This window comes from Anser brachyrhynchus (assembly GCF_964034855.1).
Source record: "Anser brachyrhynchus genome assembly, chromosome: 12".
NCBI classification, from domain to species: Eukaryota; Metazoa; Chordata; class Aves; order Anseriformes; family Anatidae; genus Anser; species Anser brachyrhynchus.
The window spans coordinates 296,338-311,445 of record NC_137707.1 but is presented as its reverse complement, the minus strand read 5'-3'; the positions used below and the strand labels follow the sequence as shown (position 1 = coordinate 311,445).

The 15,108-nt window shown below is 51.7% G+C and overlaps 2 protein-coding genes across 6 annotated transcripts in view; one reads left to right on the top strand and one right to left on the bottom strand.

Moving 5' to 3' along the window:
- Window positions 1–296: 296 nt before the first annotated feature.
- Window positions 297–8,375, bottom strand: ATXN1L (ataxin 1 like). 3 transcript variants are annotated; one of them, XM_080552317.1, is made up of 3 exons: window positions 7,455–7,587; window positions 5,577–7,174; window positions 297–1,062 (listed from the first exon to the last, which is right to left on the bottom strand). In XM_080552317.1, exons 2-3 carry the CDS (start codon window positions 7,062–7,064, stop codon window positions 964–966), a joined length of 1,587 nt encoding a protein of 528 aa, XP_080408443.1. In that variant the 5' UTR covers window positions 7,065–7,174; window positions 7,455–7,587; the 3' UTR covers window positions 297–963. The 3 variants fall into 3 exon arrangements, with proteins under 3 accessions (XP_080408443.1, XP_080408442.1, XP_080408441.1); XM_080552316.1 differs by lacking the exon at window positions 7,455–7,587 and adding an exon at window positions 8,357–8,375 and having other exon boundaries at window positions 297–7,174; XM_080552315.1 differs by having other exon boundaries at window positions 297–7,174.
- A 355-nt stretch (window positions 8,376–8,730) lies between these two features.
- Window positions 8,731–15,108, top strand: part of AP1G1 (adaptor related protein complex 1 subunit gamma 1) — a 43,715-nt gene continuing 37,337 nt past the window's right edge. For 2 of the 3 annotated variants that reach the window (XM_080552310.1, XM_080552309.1), the window contains exon 1: window positions 8,731–9,025. Coding sequence is in view for 1 of the 3 variants with exons in the window: in XM_080552311.1 (XP_080408437.1) it covers window positions 14,645–14,647 (3 nt within the window). In the remaining 2 variants the exon portion in view is untranslated. Of the gene's footprint in view, window positions 9,026–9,589; window positions 14,648–15,108 lie in introns of those variants that run through there. The other variant, XM_080552311.1, reaches the window with a different exon arrangement.

The window sequence follows — 15,108 nt, the reverse complement described above, 5'->3', positions numbered from 1 at the left end:
GTGTTTTGCTTGGCCAGCAGAGACATAGCTTTGCTGTGCTAACTGTACACTTTTTTGAGGTTGCTTTTACCGCAACCTCCCTGGCACCTTATGATTACTCCAAGCAATATTTACTAACAAGACCATTGTATCAAAGGGGTTCGAGGAGATCACATAAAAGCAAAAGTATTTGAACGCAGACTTACAGCTTACAGTCTATCTGTCAGCCTTTACCTTGTGTTTGTCACAGTTTCCAGATCACTGTGTAAGACCAGAGAACCCCCATTCAAACAATCACTGATGCCACAGACGAGCAAAAAGTCTCAAACACCAAAGGAAAAGCTATTGGTTTATATATAGATATATATATAGATATAGATATATACTGTGTTTACAGAGTCAACGAGTTAAATGCAATATTCATAAGAGCATTAACAATAAAAATACAATCTGTGTGTAGGCAAGTACAGACTTAAAATGGTAAAACAGGAAAAAGGATCTCACCAAAAGTACAAATATACAGTACAAATTGATTTATTTAAAACAGTTACAAAAAAAGCACAACAAAATAGAGATTATCCTTAGAATTATTAATGCTTTGTTAAAGATCAGGTAGGAGGAATGGGGTGGGAGCAAGGTTGGAGGGGAGCACCTGACTAGTTCTAAGGCTTTAGATACAATGCGGTCGGTTACATGTTAATACAGCCATTACATAACTGGGATTATAGTTGAGGGATCAGCACTTATCTACAAAGACCTCCTTGCCTCAGGGCAGCCCAGCCAGTTCCCCCAGTGCCACATGCCTTACTCTGCTTAGCATGCGCAGACCCTCCCCTGGCTCTAAGGTGCCACGAAAGCGAAAAGCAACCAGAACGTGCACGGCGCGTTTGCGGGGTGGGGTGGCAGCAGCCTGGGATGTCGGGGCAAGTCCTGTCCTCCATGGACAGATGTGAAGACCATGGAGGAGTCTTGACCATCAGCATTTTAAGCCCTACACGGAACATACCCTGGGCCAAACTCTGTACAGAATGTGCATTCGTGGCCTTCTGAGCAGCTTCTGCAAAGTTTCAGGCCCGGGACAGCCTGAAAGGCAAAGAGCAGTTGTGAGTGACGCTAGGGAAAGGCACATGGACCGCTGTGGGCAGGAACTAGCATTTGGGCTACTCAAGCTGCTGTAGTTTCATTTAAAATGTTTTTCTGAGTAACAAGGATCGTTAGTTCTCTACTGGGGAAAGTGACTTCAAGTGTGGGGTGGGGACAGGAGGGATGGGGACACTTAATGTGAAAAGTGCATTATACTTGCGCACCTGCTGGAAAGGAGAGGCAGAGGCACCTCTGCAGCTTTCCTCCTTTCCAGACAGAGCTTCCTCTGCATAGTCTGGTAGTGATGAGCGCTCGTCACCTGGAGCAAGTCTTGTGTTCCTGGGGGAACAGTGTACACATGGCCTGGGAGCAGGCCTGGCCTCTGATGGGCAGCTGACCCAAGGAATGTTTCAGGAGATGGGACAGATGGCTACAGACACCCGTTATTGCATCCTACAGACTCTTCCCACAGCCTCCATGCCAGCTGGGTAAGACCAAGGCCAGGATGCCCCCTCCTTCAGGTAGGACAGACTGCAGCTCTCCCTCCCTTCACAATAGCAGCAGGAAAACAGTGTATTTCCGAGAAGCCTGTCACATCTCTGCCAGCAGAAAGGCCTGCATAACCAGCTCATTCCATAATGTCTTCCTGGCTTTCTCTCCCCCTATCCCTGTTAACCTAAGAAATAAATGCCTCCTCTGTGGGCTCTTTCACAGCCTTCCTGCCCACAGCAGAACCTGTCTCGCACACTCCCCGTCTCGAGAGAGCCTGAACACTCAACCCAACAGCCACCACCAGAGCTGAGCAACACAGTCCAACCCAGTAAAGAAAGATTCCAGTGATTATGAGTGCTGTTTGGCTGGGCTACAGGGCCTCCAGTGCTCCCCTCCTGCCCACAGTCCCTGGGGCAAGCGGCCAGATGCCCAAGTTATTCTCAATGCCTCCTCCATGAGATGTGCCCCAAACTGTCGCTTCCAGAGAACAGAAGAACTGGCAGCTGAAACATGCTCAACAATGGGACTCACAGGGAGCCTGGACAGAAGCCCGAAGGACAAACACACCCTGGCCTCTTCCACGGACCTCAGAACCACACTCAGCAGATGCGTGGCCAAGCCAGCAGCCAAGGAAACACCAGGACGAGCACCCGCTCAATGCCCCAGCTGCCCCGGGCAGAGCTGTTCTAGCCCCGCAGCATCTTGCTTCATACACCAGCCTTTTCAGACCACCGCCCCACGCGGCCAAGACCTAGAAGCAGTGAGTACCTGCTTTGTACAGCAGTGAGGAACCTGCTTTGGCAGGGGGGTTGGACCCGATGATCTTTTCGAGGTCCCTTCCAACCCCTTCAATTCTGTGATTCTGTGAGTACGGCAACACACGGGAGATGAGGCAGGCTCTCCAAACCCTCTAAGACAGAGACTTCCATGTTTGAATGGGCACACCAGGGCTCTGCACCGTCCAGCTGCGCAAACACTCCCTCTGAGCACACAACGTCCCTTCCGCATTCACTGGCCACACCTCTGCAAGATCCCTTCCTTAGCTGCCTGCCACAGCTCTCAGTTCTTCTGCATGCACCGCACAAAGAGCAGGCAAGAGAAGCTGGGCTCCTCTGTCTTCTGCTCTTGGCCACAGACCCGGGATATCCTGAGCATTAAGTACTAACCAGCATCAGTCAAGGCCTTTGTGCAGGAGAGTCCGATGAACAGCGACTGCAGAACACACATGGGAATGAGGCCAGGCACCTGGGCCCAGGCGGGGATGTTCCACTGACAACCGGTGCCATGAAAAGAGCAGCCTTCCCACAGCTGCCGCATCGAAGGAGGCAGAATCTTCACACAACAGTGTCACTGTGACCTTGTGCATTTCCACATGCAGTTGATGAGACCACAAGCATTTTGTGATCCTGGGGAAGCTACGTGTGACACGGGCAGCATCCTCACCCTGGAGAAAGCCTCGTGAGGCACAAACACTGAAGGCATGAACAAAGCATATCTTAACTAAGGCCTGAAAATCAATTGTTCTCCCGGCGCAGGCATGTCAAAGGCAACAGAAATGGCTAGCGATTTGCTAGGAAATCATAATCAATGGCCTGGATGGAAGAACCTTTCTGGAGACTCTCTCGCTTGCAGAACACTTCTGCACAAAACCCCTGTCACGCAGCCAACTGAAGCCAGTTGGTTACAGGACCCGCTTCTGGAGAGTATTCAGACCAACCCTGAGACACCAGCACTGCAAAAGCTGACCAGGAGGACAGCTACATCATCGAGAAGTGCTGACACAAAAGCCATTCGGGGAAAGAGAGAAGCAGAGCCCTAGCAGTCCAGCATGCCTGGCAGAAAACTTCAGGAAGATGAGAAAAGGGAGACAGAAAATGGTACACTAACATCAGGAGCATCATCAGGACTCTAGCAGGGATCTGCACGCTGAAAAGAAATCCTCAAAAGCCTGGTCCTAGCACAATGATGGGCGCCTTAATACAGCAAATACTTAAATCCACATTAAGTCAGTAAAGACTCTTACCCTCAACAAAATAGCGACATTTTTATTCTAACTAAGCAGTTAGAGCCAGTGTCATAACACACCATCAGAGAGGGCAAATTAGTGTAACTACAGGAGCCTTCACTTGAATGGAGTGTTATTTACCATAATGAGGTATTAATACACATTTGTGTTAGATCTCACTGTGAAGAAGGCTACTCTTGATATTACCATGTTGTTCTACAGAGGAACTCCAAAGTGAAGCATTAGAACAACTAACAGAAAAACACCCAGCAATGCCCTATGACGCTGTGATCCCTAGAGTCCCTACATTACTCATGGAATTGTACTTAGCTGAAGCTTTGTACTTTGCCTGCACATGCACAAACGCTTGTTTCTTTAGAGTTTATTCAGAAAACTGCCTGCAGGGAATAATTAGCCATCCGTTAAGTTTTCTTCTGATTTAATTACAAAATAGTCTCGGTCTTCTCACAGCAGAAGGATGTGTTTCCATCCTTCACTAGAGAATGCTAAATATATCTGACTCCAGCTTTCAAAAAACAAAACAAAAACAAATAAAACAAAACCTAACCCCATTCACCCATAGACTAAGCCTTAAAAGCCTTAAGCCCAAGAGATTTTGTTTTTAAGGTTATTAACATGGGAAGGAATATTTGATTCGGTGACTAATATTACAATAATTAGGGGACAACAAAAATATTTCAAAGCAGGAAACTGACATCTCCCATCCCGTGTCCCATCCCAAGTGCTCAAGTTCCCTATTCACCTGTACCCAAACCCATCCTTTTGGTCCTTCCTCTTGAGTTTCTGTGATTCATGGAAATCTCTGTACATTCTTTGCAAGAAGAAAGAGCAGTTGGATTCAGTGGAAGAGACATTAAACAGAACCATCAGAGAAGCATCTGCGTCCTGCCCTCAAGAGCTCCATCGGTGAACGGTCCTTTTAAAGTGCATGTGTGAAGAAAGGGGATACTGGGAGTAGAGCCCCCTAAACTCCAGTGGGGACCCATCTCTCCCCATCATGAAAAAGGAGGAATAATATCTTCAGCAATTTTACTTGCTACCTTAAGCCACGTCTGCCCTTCCCATCTCTCCACCTTTCCTGAATGCTTACTTAAGACCCTGCCCTGCAGGGTATCAGTTATTCAGGGAGGTTCAAGAAAGCCCCAGCCTCCAAATGTTCTCATCGCAAGCTCGTGAGCACGTCCCTGTTCTCTACCCCAGCTAGCCTGTTGCTGCTCCCTGAGGCACTGGAGTCCTCTCGATTCCCCAAGAGGAACTGGTCAGCCACTGAATTGGAATAAATCCAGTTCTGCAGGGCAGAAAGCAGCCTTGCTGGTGAACCTGCCACAAAGCGTGTGCAATTTCTCCACCCAGTGAAGGTGAGGCTCACCCGGAGGGCATGCCCTAGCTCACAACCTCAAAGGGATCATTTCCCTGCATTAGAACGCCCTTCGATAGACAGCTTGACCTCCTGGGGAATGAAAGAGGGACGGAGCAGAGAGGGCCGAGGCTCCTCTGCCTGCGTGCTGTATCTTTGGAAGCCTGGGGCTGCCCAGCTGTGCTGAGTGACAGTCTCAGGCTGAGAGGGTTCTGCGTGAGAGCTCTGAGCTGCACTTTCCCTTTCTGGCTGGCTCTTCCTCTCAGCAGCTCTGTCAGACGGTTCTCTGGACCCCTGAGCAGTTCTTTCAGATCTCTCCCTAGTAGATATCAACTGATCTGTGAGAGGGTAGTTAGCCTGAGAAGCAGAGTTGCCATTCATGCTCTGTAAACTGATTGATATGCAGACATCGCCCACTTGCAGCCTGTGACAGGGCAAAGCAAAGAGCTGAGCAGTCCGCCCCGGGCTACAGGAGGACCAGCCCTGGCCATAGACAAAGAAGGGATGCTCTGGGGGCACATCGATGCTCACTTTACTTTGTTGCTCCCCAACCACAAAATGCAACATGACAAGCCCAGGCCACTGGCTTTCCTGAATATCCACCACGGTGCTGGAATCAATCTTCAGGCCCCCGCTCACCTCCGCACTGCGAACAAAGTCTTGAGTCTGCAGGTCCTCTACCCGCTTCAGCTCTCCTGTAGCCAGCTGGATGATGGCTCCTTTCATGAAGTGAGAGGGCAAGTGTGAGGAGCTGGGTGGCTGCAGCTGTGCCAGGTCCTTTTCGAGCACGCTTCCTCGAGCCTGCACGTCTGGGCTCTGCCTCACCAGGGTTTCTGAAGCAGAAGACCTGATGGGCTCAGATCCAACGGGAACCAGTACTGGCTTGCCGTTGGCTATCACCATTCCTTTGGTTAATTGTCTTTGTCTAACCATCTCTTCAGGGGATACGACATACGGACTCCTGGACTGGCTCTTCCCAGCAGCAGCCCTTTCCACTGTGTTCCTCAAAACGTCCTTTGACTCCCCCTGCTGATCAGGGATACTATGGCAAAGGTTTAAAGGGCTTGGGTCATCTTTCCTCTGGGCTGCCAGAACATGATAATCCTGAGATGCCAACACCCCCACCACCCTCTGAACCTCCAGGTCAGTGTCTGGGGTGTTTCTGTGAGCTGGCACAGAGACCTCTGTTCTCAGCGTCTGGTAACCTGAAAGAAACTGTCCATCAACCACACATCCCACTGCAGCCCCTGGCAGACAGTCTTCGGCTTTACTGCTGCCAGAGTCCACGGCCTCGCTGGTCCTCCTCACCACATTGTGCTCCAGATGTCTCTGTCCACCGTTGGCGGCAGCTACCTCTGAACTCAGTTGACTGTCTTGCTGAGGAGAATCTGGGCTTCCACCTGCTGTGGGCGTCTCATATGCTGAGTACCCTGGTGGGAGGCGAGACATCTGATAATAAACAGGAATTCTACCTAGCGTAGTATCTAGTGGCTGGGTCCCAGCATGGTGCTGCATCTGGCCAGAAGGAGAGACCGCAGAAGCAGATTTGTTGAAGGTGTGGGTAGGAGAGGTAGTCTGGGGGGAAGGAGCGGCTTCTTCCGTGAAGAGAGAGGCATATGGCACAAAGTGGGGGACGTGAGAGGCGGTGAGGTTGGTGGAAGGAGACAGGAGAGGACTAGGCAGGAAGCCAGGAGGGACAGCATAGGGCACCGTGTAATGCGAGCCGATGAGCTGTAGGGACGTCGGCGGGATCTGCGCGTAGTGGACGGGCGGGTAGGGCACCCCCGGGTGCTGGATTATCGGCGAGGTCACGTTGAAGGCCGGGGTCAGGGGGCTCACGTTCACCACGGGGTGCAGGGCCGTGGGGGAGAAGGTGGCGGGCGGCACCGCCACCTTGTAGAGCATCCCGTACTGGTCCACCGTCAGCCCCGCCACCGCCTCCGCGGCCTCCCCGGGGCCATAGCGCAGGGCCGCGGGGCCCGGCCCCGCCGTCCGGGCCCACTCGGGGCCCTCGCCCGAGGCCTGGGCGCCCCCCGCCCGTGCCGCCTCCGTGCCGGTGCTGGCGGCGGGGAGCTCCCGCTTCTTGGGCGGGAGGCACTCCTGGCTGCGCTCGTGGCCCGCTCTCATGGCGCCCCGCGGTGTCCCGGCAGCCCCGGCCGCGGCGCTCGTTCATGGGGGCGCCCGCAGGGGCTGCCACACGCCGGCTCCCGGATCCCCGCCGCCGGCCGCCGCCTCACCTGCACCAGGAACAGAGGGAGCCGTGAGCGCCGGCCCCGGCCCCGAGCCGGGCGCGGGCCCCGGGCGCGCGGGGGGAGCGGGGGGGGAGCCCCAAGCCGCGCGGACGGAGCGAGCCCCGGGCCCCGGCGCCGCGGGCCGGCGGAGCCCCGAGCCCCCTCCCCGCTCGGCAGCCACCGGCCCCGGCCGCCCCGCGCCCTGCCCCGCTCCGCCCCGCCGGGCCCGAGGCGCCGCGGCCGCGCCCCGCCTCCGCAGGCCCGCCCGGCGCCCGCCGCGCCTCACCCGCCATCGCCCGGCTCCTGCTCCGCGACCCCCATCGGCCCCGCGGCCGCCTCCGGCCCGGCCCGGCCCGGCCCGGCCCCTCCCCGCGCCGCGGCGCGCAGCGATGACGGCGGCGGCGGCCGCGCGCCGGAAGCGCCTCACCGGCGGCCGGGAGCGCGGCGCGGACGCCGCCCGCAGAGCCCGTTGCCGCGGCGACGGCTGGCGGCCCGGCCCGGCCCGGCCCGGCCGGCGGGGGGAGGCGGGGCGGGTCGCTGCCGGCGGAGCGGGGGAGCCCAGCGCGGGGGCCTCCAGGGCCGGGAGCTGCGGGCGGCCCCGCGCGGGGCAGCGGCGGCCCGAGAGCGGAGCGGGCGCTCTGAGGGCGGCCTCGCGGCGCAGCGCGGGGCCCCGGCCGTCCCTCGCGCCCGGGGCGCGCTCCTGCAGGGCAGCAGCCGGGAGCGGCGGCTCACCGCCCCCTGCCTGGCCTCGTCTGCGGGGAGCCGGCGGCGCGGCTCCTCACAGGGCGCCCCCCGCCGCCGCCCCGCCGCGCTCTGTGTGCGGGAGCACCCGCGGCGGTCCCGTCCCGCGCGCTGCAGGCGGGTTCCCGCTCGCCTCGTCGCCAGCGGGCCCCGCTTGTCGCTTCCCGGCGTTTACTGGGGGCGGGGACAGAGGGTCCCGGGACGTGCGGACGGAAAGGCCGGGCTGGAGCGAGGGCCAGCTCCGGGGCCCCTCTTGAGGCTCCTTCCCCTGCCGTCACGCGCTCAGCGCCCCGGCTCCGCAGCTCGGACCCGGCTCCGGGCCGCCGCGCCTGGGCCCCGCGCAGCGCCTGCCCCGCGCCTCCCGGGGGGCTGCTGCCGCCGATCCCCCCCCCCGTCCCCGGAGGAGTTGGAAACCGGGCCCGCGCCGTTCCCGGGCCCTGCCGCTACCTCGCGGGCCGCGGGACGGCTTTTCGCCGCCGCACCGGGAGTGCCGGGCCGGGCCGGGCCCTAACGCGGACGCGCAGTTCCGCCGGCCGGCTCGGAGCGCTCCTCCCCGCCCCGCCGGCCGCCGCGCACGGCTTCGGTAACCTGGGCCCGCAGGGGGCGAGCCGCCGGCAGCTGCCGGGGTCCCCGGCCCGACCCGCTCCCGCTGCGGGCGGCCGGCACCCGGCTGCGGCCCGCCGCGCTCCCGGTGACCGCCCCCCGTGCCGCGAGGCGCCGCGGAACCCTGTCGGCGGGCGGCGCGACCCGCCCGGCCGCACCTCGGGGCAGCGCTCGCCGCGGGGGCCCGCCCCGCGCGTGACGTCATCAGTGACTGCCACGGCGCAACGCAGCGCCGCTCGTAGAGCCGGCACGCGTGTGCTTCCGCCAAGGAAAGTAGTGCGGGACGCCCCCTCCGCCCCGCCGCCGCCCGTCTCGTGCCGTCCCGGCGCCTTTCCCGTCGCGGCGGCCGCGGTCGTGCCCCCAGCCTGGCGCTGGTCGAGGCCGGGAGGCCGAGGGGAGCGTGCTGGCGCGCGGATCCCTCCGCCTGCGGTATCGGTGCTGAGGCCGCGCCGCCGCCATTTTGAATGCCCGGCTCCTGCCGCCGCCGCTTCCTCCGCTGCAGGCACCGGCCCGGTGAGTGGGGCCGTGCCGCCCGCCCGCGCCCCTCCTCGCGGCGGCGGCCGGCCCGGGGCTCCGTCGCCGCGGCCCGCGGGAGCCCGGGGACCGCGCGTGCCGCCGCCGGGCCCCGCGGCGCTGCCCCCGGGTCGCTCCGCGGCCTCCCGGGGCTGTCCGCGGGAGGAGGCCGCCCGATGCCCTCCCGCGGCCTCCGCCGGCGCGGCGCCTCGCTGCCCACCCGCCCGCGCCCTCTGTCCCTGCCCGGCGGCGCCGGCCCCGCTCGGCTCCGGCCCCGGGCGCTCAGGGCTGGCTCCCGCGGCGAAGGGGCGCGCCTCCGGCGGGCTCGGGCCTCGGCCCGCTGACGAGACGCGGCCGGCGAGGCTCTGCCCGCTGGCCCCGGCCCTGCTCCGGGGGCTCGGGAACCTGCGCGGCCTTTCCCGAAGCGGGGAGCACGGGCCCGCTGCGCGAGTCCTGCCAGGAGGAAATGTTGCCTCGCCTTGTTCACGCTGGAGGGCCTTAGCGTCCAAAAAGTAGTTTGTGTGTTTGGATCTGCCTTTCCTTGGCGTTTTATTGCCTGTGCTGCGCAGCTGCCCAGAGCTTTACAGGGAGATTGTAATTTTTAAGGAGTTTGCACGTTGTGTTGCAGATGTGTGGATTTTCGTGGAGGCAGAAGTCTATGGTTTCTGGCCAAAAGCATTTTCAGTAAATTTCAGCTTTGGGTTTGTCTTAGCATTGTCTACCATTACTCAGAAATCAGTTTAGAGACAGTTTCAAGTCCCTTTCTCAAGGCTGGAGTTCTCTCTCTTTCTACTCTCACAAACTGTAAGACAAACTGTGATTTTTTCTACTAGTAGGCATTGTTTTGAAAGTTTGTGAACGAAACGCTTGTACATTTTATTACGTGGCAAGCGATGCTTTTAAATGCGTGGTGATGTACGTTAGTTTCTGATACTTGAAGCCTTAACGGAAAGGTACGGAGTTCCAGTGGAACCCCTTTGGAGGGGTGGCATTTCTCGTGCAATACCAGAAAGTACATTTGACACACAGTAGCTTAAACAAAGTAAAACATGCATATTTTTCTCTGCATATAACCCCTTGCATCTCGCATTTAAAATGACAGATTGAGTTGTTCAGTTTCTTTTTTTTTCCTGTTCTTATTCTACTCAATAGTGTATATCTGGCTCTTTTTTTATGCCCTTTTGCTTTTCTCCCCCCTTTTTCTAAACTATACTTTGTTGTTTCCTTTGTTTATTTGCGTGTGCCGTTTTACTGCCAATTTTTTTCCTTTTGCCTAGTCTGTTTTTTGGCATGTGATTTGAAAACTTTATTGGATATGTGAGAGCTGAATGAAGGCAAGAGACTTTGTTTTTCTGAGACAGATTGCAGCGCGATCCCCTCGTTTCTTCCATGATGAGAGAAGGAGGGGAAGGTATTTAAATTCCCGTGAGTTGGGAAGGGGAAAGAAAGTCTGTGTTGTGAGGGAATCAGCTTTCTTGTCCCCTGTGCATAAGATAGCTTTCAGGTTCCCTCCTTTTTTTGATAGAAGGGCAGTCTCTTCCTTTGTTCCTGTGACTGCAAATCTGACTTTTTTTTCTAATGGCGCTGTGATAAGAGTAGAGAGGTCCTTTGGTATCCTTGTTTGCAGTGTCCTGGCCAACGAGTCAAGGGGGTTAATGTTCCGATTCTCGATAGCTTCTTTGCATACAGAGTTCTGAATTCTCATCGTTGTAAGCTAATGAGATCAGTAAGTTTATTTGTGGAATAAAACGGTTGTCAACAGCAGCAGAGGAACTGAAGATGTCTGTTCTTAGGCATGCAGACAGACTGTGCACTAATTAATGCAGTTCAGATTTGGAAAGTTGCCTTTCCAAGTATAAGGGCTAATAAAAATTTTAATTGCTTCTGAAGTTGCTCATGTTCAGTAAAGTGCCTCTTTTGCATTAATATTTACTTTTATTTTTGAGTTGGCAATGTGTGTAACTTCAGACTGTTTCAGAGATGGGCTGTTTGATTTTTTTGGTTTACCAAAAGGGCAAACTCTTCTGACTGAAAGCGATATTAATTTGTTCTAGATGATACTCAGGTGTTTTCTGAGGAAAACAATCTGATCTATCGTGGTAGTAGCATTTCATTATTTGATGAGAGCTTTGGAGTCAGTAAGTGAATACATGATGAGGATGTTACTCAAAAAAAAGAAGGAGAGTGCAAGCAAATCTCTGCTGATATTGCTACTAGTAGTAAGGTTAGCCTCTGATGTTTGGAAGAGATGCTGTAGGTAAAATACAAGATAAGAACTTCTAGGACATGGCCGAAGTTACCTGGCGATACTGCAAAGTTGTGTTAATGCATGGAAAAAATGTGTCTAATTTTTCATTAGGCTTTACCAAGACAAAGCAAGACGTGTGTTTTTGTTGCAAGGTAGTAGCAAGCAGGTGTTTTTTGTTGTGTTTTTTTTTTTTTTTAATTTTAACTCTGCAAGGAAATAAAATAACCAGATTACTTAAAAATAAGAATCTAGAAGCAGGTAAGAAATACGAAGGCATAGTGTATGTGGGTCAGAGGTGATTGAAGGATGAAAACAGAAGCCAGGAAATCTGAAATAAAAAATCCTGTCTGTCATGCTGATCAGCTGTGTAGATGTGCTAACTCTTCTTCCAATGCTTCATTAATTATGTTCTTAAGAAAACATTTTCTCTGTTTATTTGATAAGTGTTAGAGGCTAATATTTACAATGATTGAAAGCTCAGTGCATCCTTTTAAGCCAGTTCAGGAATTGTGCGGTTTGGTGTATTTGTACCATTGTGCAGGAACGGGAGCTTCATCAGAAGTGTTTTCCCAGTCTTACTAAATTCTGTCGTTGGGTGTAGCTGCAGGAAACAAAGAGAAGTAGTGCTGTGTGCAGCCCGGTGAGTTACAGGATCCTTTCAAACTGTAGGTCTCTTCTGTCACTGTCCTCTCCTGCCACCCGCCTCTGTTACACTCACGATACGCTTCCTGTTCTTTAAATGCACCTGGACATGGAACCCTCGCTGCCCCTCAGACTGCTTTTAAGCTCTTGTTTTTAAGGCATATTTTGCATACTTGACCAATTTTTTTTCTCCAAGCTATCTTTGTACAGTGCAAAGTAATACTGATGCCATGTATTGTCATACTGTATCAAACCACCCTCTGCCTTAATTTATTACTGGTTTCCTGATGTTGCTTATTTTTGACTTATTAGTTCCCTCTGTTTTATTAAATAGCTTTTTCTCAAGAGAGATTACTTTTCCCTTCGAATGTTGTATGGTTGGCTGCTTATCTCTTAACTCTCTTGTGTTGCCTTTGCCCTTAGTGATGTTGACAGTGCTGCTTGGTTAGGTGTTTTAATGTTTTCCATATAAATATTGATAACACTGAACTATACACCAGTCAACCCCCACCCCCAGCTTGATCTCTATTTGTAGTGTTTAATTCTGTTTTTACTGTCAGTGTGTGTGTGCGCTTTTTTGTTTTAAGTATCTCATAGTAGCGTGAAGCCTGCTCGTAGTGCTGTGGAGTTCAGGCTATCGATATTTTGTGGATAACCATTGCAGTTATTCCCTTCATACAGTCTAGATATATCTTATGCTTTCTTTTTGTGTTCAGGAGGCTTGATTCAGTTCTACTGAAGCAAGAAGGGGAATTCTGTTACTGATTTCAGTTGGAGTTGGGTCAGGCTTTAATTATGTAACTTCCTAAAAGCTGTTTGGTTTGGGTGGGTTGTGTGTTTTTTTTCTTTTTTTTAGGAGTGTGATTGCTTATAGATGAGTTGGGGCAGAGCAACTTATTATGTATGTTTTAGATCTGTTTGAAAACGTATACTTCTACAGTCTTGGACTGCTTTTTAGGATGAACCAAGGTCAGAAATACTCAGTTATAGATTTTCCTGTAAATTGTATGCACCTTATTTGAATTGAAAACTTAGGCTATTTTCCCCAAACAGGAGAGCCATTCTATAAATAATTCAATGAGCCTCAATGGGTTTCATGTCTTTGTTTCCAGAATTCAAGGCGAAATAACAATGGAATTTAAAAACATGTCTGATATTTTGTCCTAAACAAGTTCTTAAGCGGTGCTGTGTTTTTTTTTTTTTTTTTAAGATTTCATTAATACATTCAAAGAGTTTTTTTTAAGACATAGGCTAACATTTCTGAATGGATTACACAGGGGCAGGTCTCAACTCAATTGCATGTTTAAGGATCGTAAGTCTTTATGTTGCAGTTCCTGATAGTTGCATGTAGCTTGACTGAAGCACTTGAACATTTTACATGTGGGACTTCGGTTGTATCGTGTGCTGCTTGCAAATATAAAAGGTTATTTGGTGAACAGTTGTATTTGAATGTTATTGTATTCTCAGGGAGGTTTTTATCAAGGTTTTATACTTAAATACTTTTGGAGTAATGGCTTCTTAAATAAAATCTTCAAATTTTAAACAACACAAACTTAACTAGTAAAAGACAACAAGATGGGAGAAAATACCTGTTTAGAGACATAATTTAGACTAAAACTATATGTTTTCAATACAGTATGATTTTTGTTTTCCTGGTTAACGATTTATTTTTGCTTTTGGATAGTTTACTAAGAATAAGTTGCATGAAGAAAGAATACCTTCTTCATTAGTTCGTTCAGGGGAAGAATTCATGAGTTGGAGAGGGAGGAGAATCCCTGAGTTAACACCTTTTATAAGATCCAGAGAGAGGAAAAAAAATGTTTCAAGGAATCTAGACACCAACCGCCTAACCATTGGAGCTAATTGAGTTAAGCGTCTAACTTTTTTAGGAACTTTTTAGGAGGCTCTGATCTTCTTGATAGTAGGCTATACTAAAGACTAATGCCTTCAAAATAAGAAGGATAAAGCAGACTTGATGAGGTAGAAAAATTCTGTTGATCATACCAGATATTGTAAACTTAACTGCTAGGGTTTTTTCCAGGTATTCAGGGACCAGCCCTGATTTCTAGAGCTTGTAGGTAGCAAAGAAATGGCCAAGGAGTACTACTACTGTAAACAAAATGAGGAAAGAGGTGATTGCTTTTAAAAATTGCATTGTCATTTATGTTGATATGAAAGAATAAAAACATGTGCCTGTACCAGGGGAAAAATGTTAGCTAATCCTGAAAAACAAGACCTGCTACTCTGAAGGAAGTTCTAATCTGTGTTTAACCAGCTAAAATTATACTTCAGGTTTGCTGTTACCAGGTGATACGGTTTCCTCTCTGTTAGTCATCTAGTGCAATAAAATGCATTTTTGTAATATAGAGGTCTCTAAAATCTCATTGTTCATGGCAGTTTATTTGATAGCTTCGTAGTTGTCACCTCAAGCTGACTTACCTTAATCTTTTGCATGGTTCATAGTGTGAATTTCAAGATTCTAATTTCAAGACAAATTATATAGTCAAAATTGGTAGATTGCTTCTTATGTGTTTTAGTTCTTCTAAGTTCTATGTTGTTTAATCCTATTTGTATTTTGATTTTGTGGATTGTCAGTATTCTTTTTGTTTTATCTCTCATCAATAAACAGGTTATTAACGCATGCCCCTAATTCCTTCCTTTAGTGAAATCTGTATGTCAAGTCCTGGTGGAATTTTGATGTCGGAAGGTTCCACTGCCTCGGCAGGGCCATGGTATGGTTATGCTGCGTGTTGTCCATACTTCATTCATATGATCAGGGAAATCAAAAGTATTTGGCAATAAATCATTTTGGGGGGCTTGTTGGAGTCCTCTTTCACTCTTTGTGCTTTTTATTATGCTGCTGCTTCCTCGAGTGCTAGCTGTGTAACCATGGAGCCCAGGAGGCCCCATGCCTACCTAGCTGTTACTGCTTGTCACTGTGCTCAGGTTCTAGTCACGGATTGCTTGGCAGTGTGTACGTGGAACAATGTTTGTTTCCTATTGTTCTGCAACCTCTCACAGTCCTGGAAAACTAATATACAAATAATGCTCAGAGGTGATTTGACTAAAGGGAGAGGATGTTTATGTATACTTCTTGAAAGGAACAAGAAAAGGGAGCCAGAGCAGTCTTCTCTCTCTCTCTCTCTCTCTCTCAGTAGTGTTTCTTTTGTCTCCTTACCTGTATGCCTGAGAG

Excerpts from the sequence above, each read along its gene's own strand:
- ATXN1L (XM_080552316.1), bottom strand. The coding sequence starts at position 7,064 with ATGAGAGCGGGCCACGAGCGCAGCCAGGAGTGCCTCCCGCCCAAGAAG.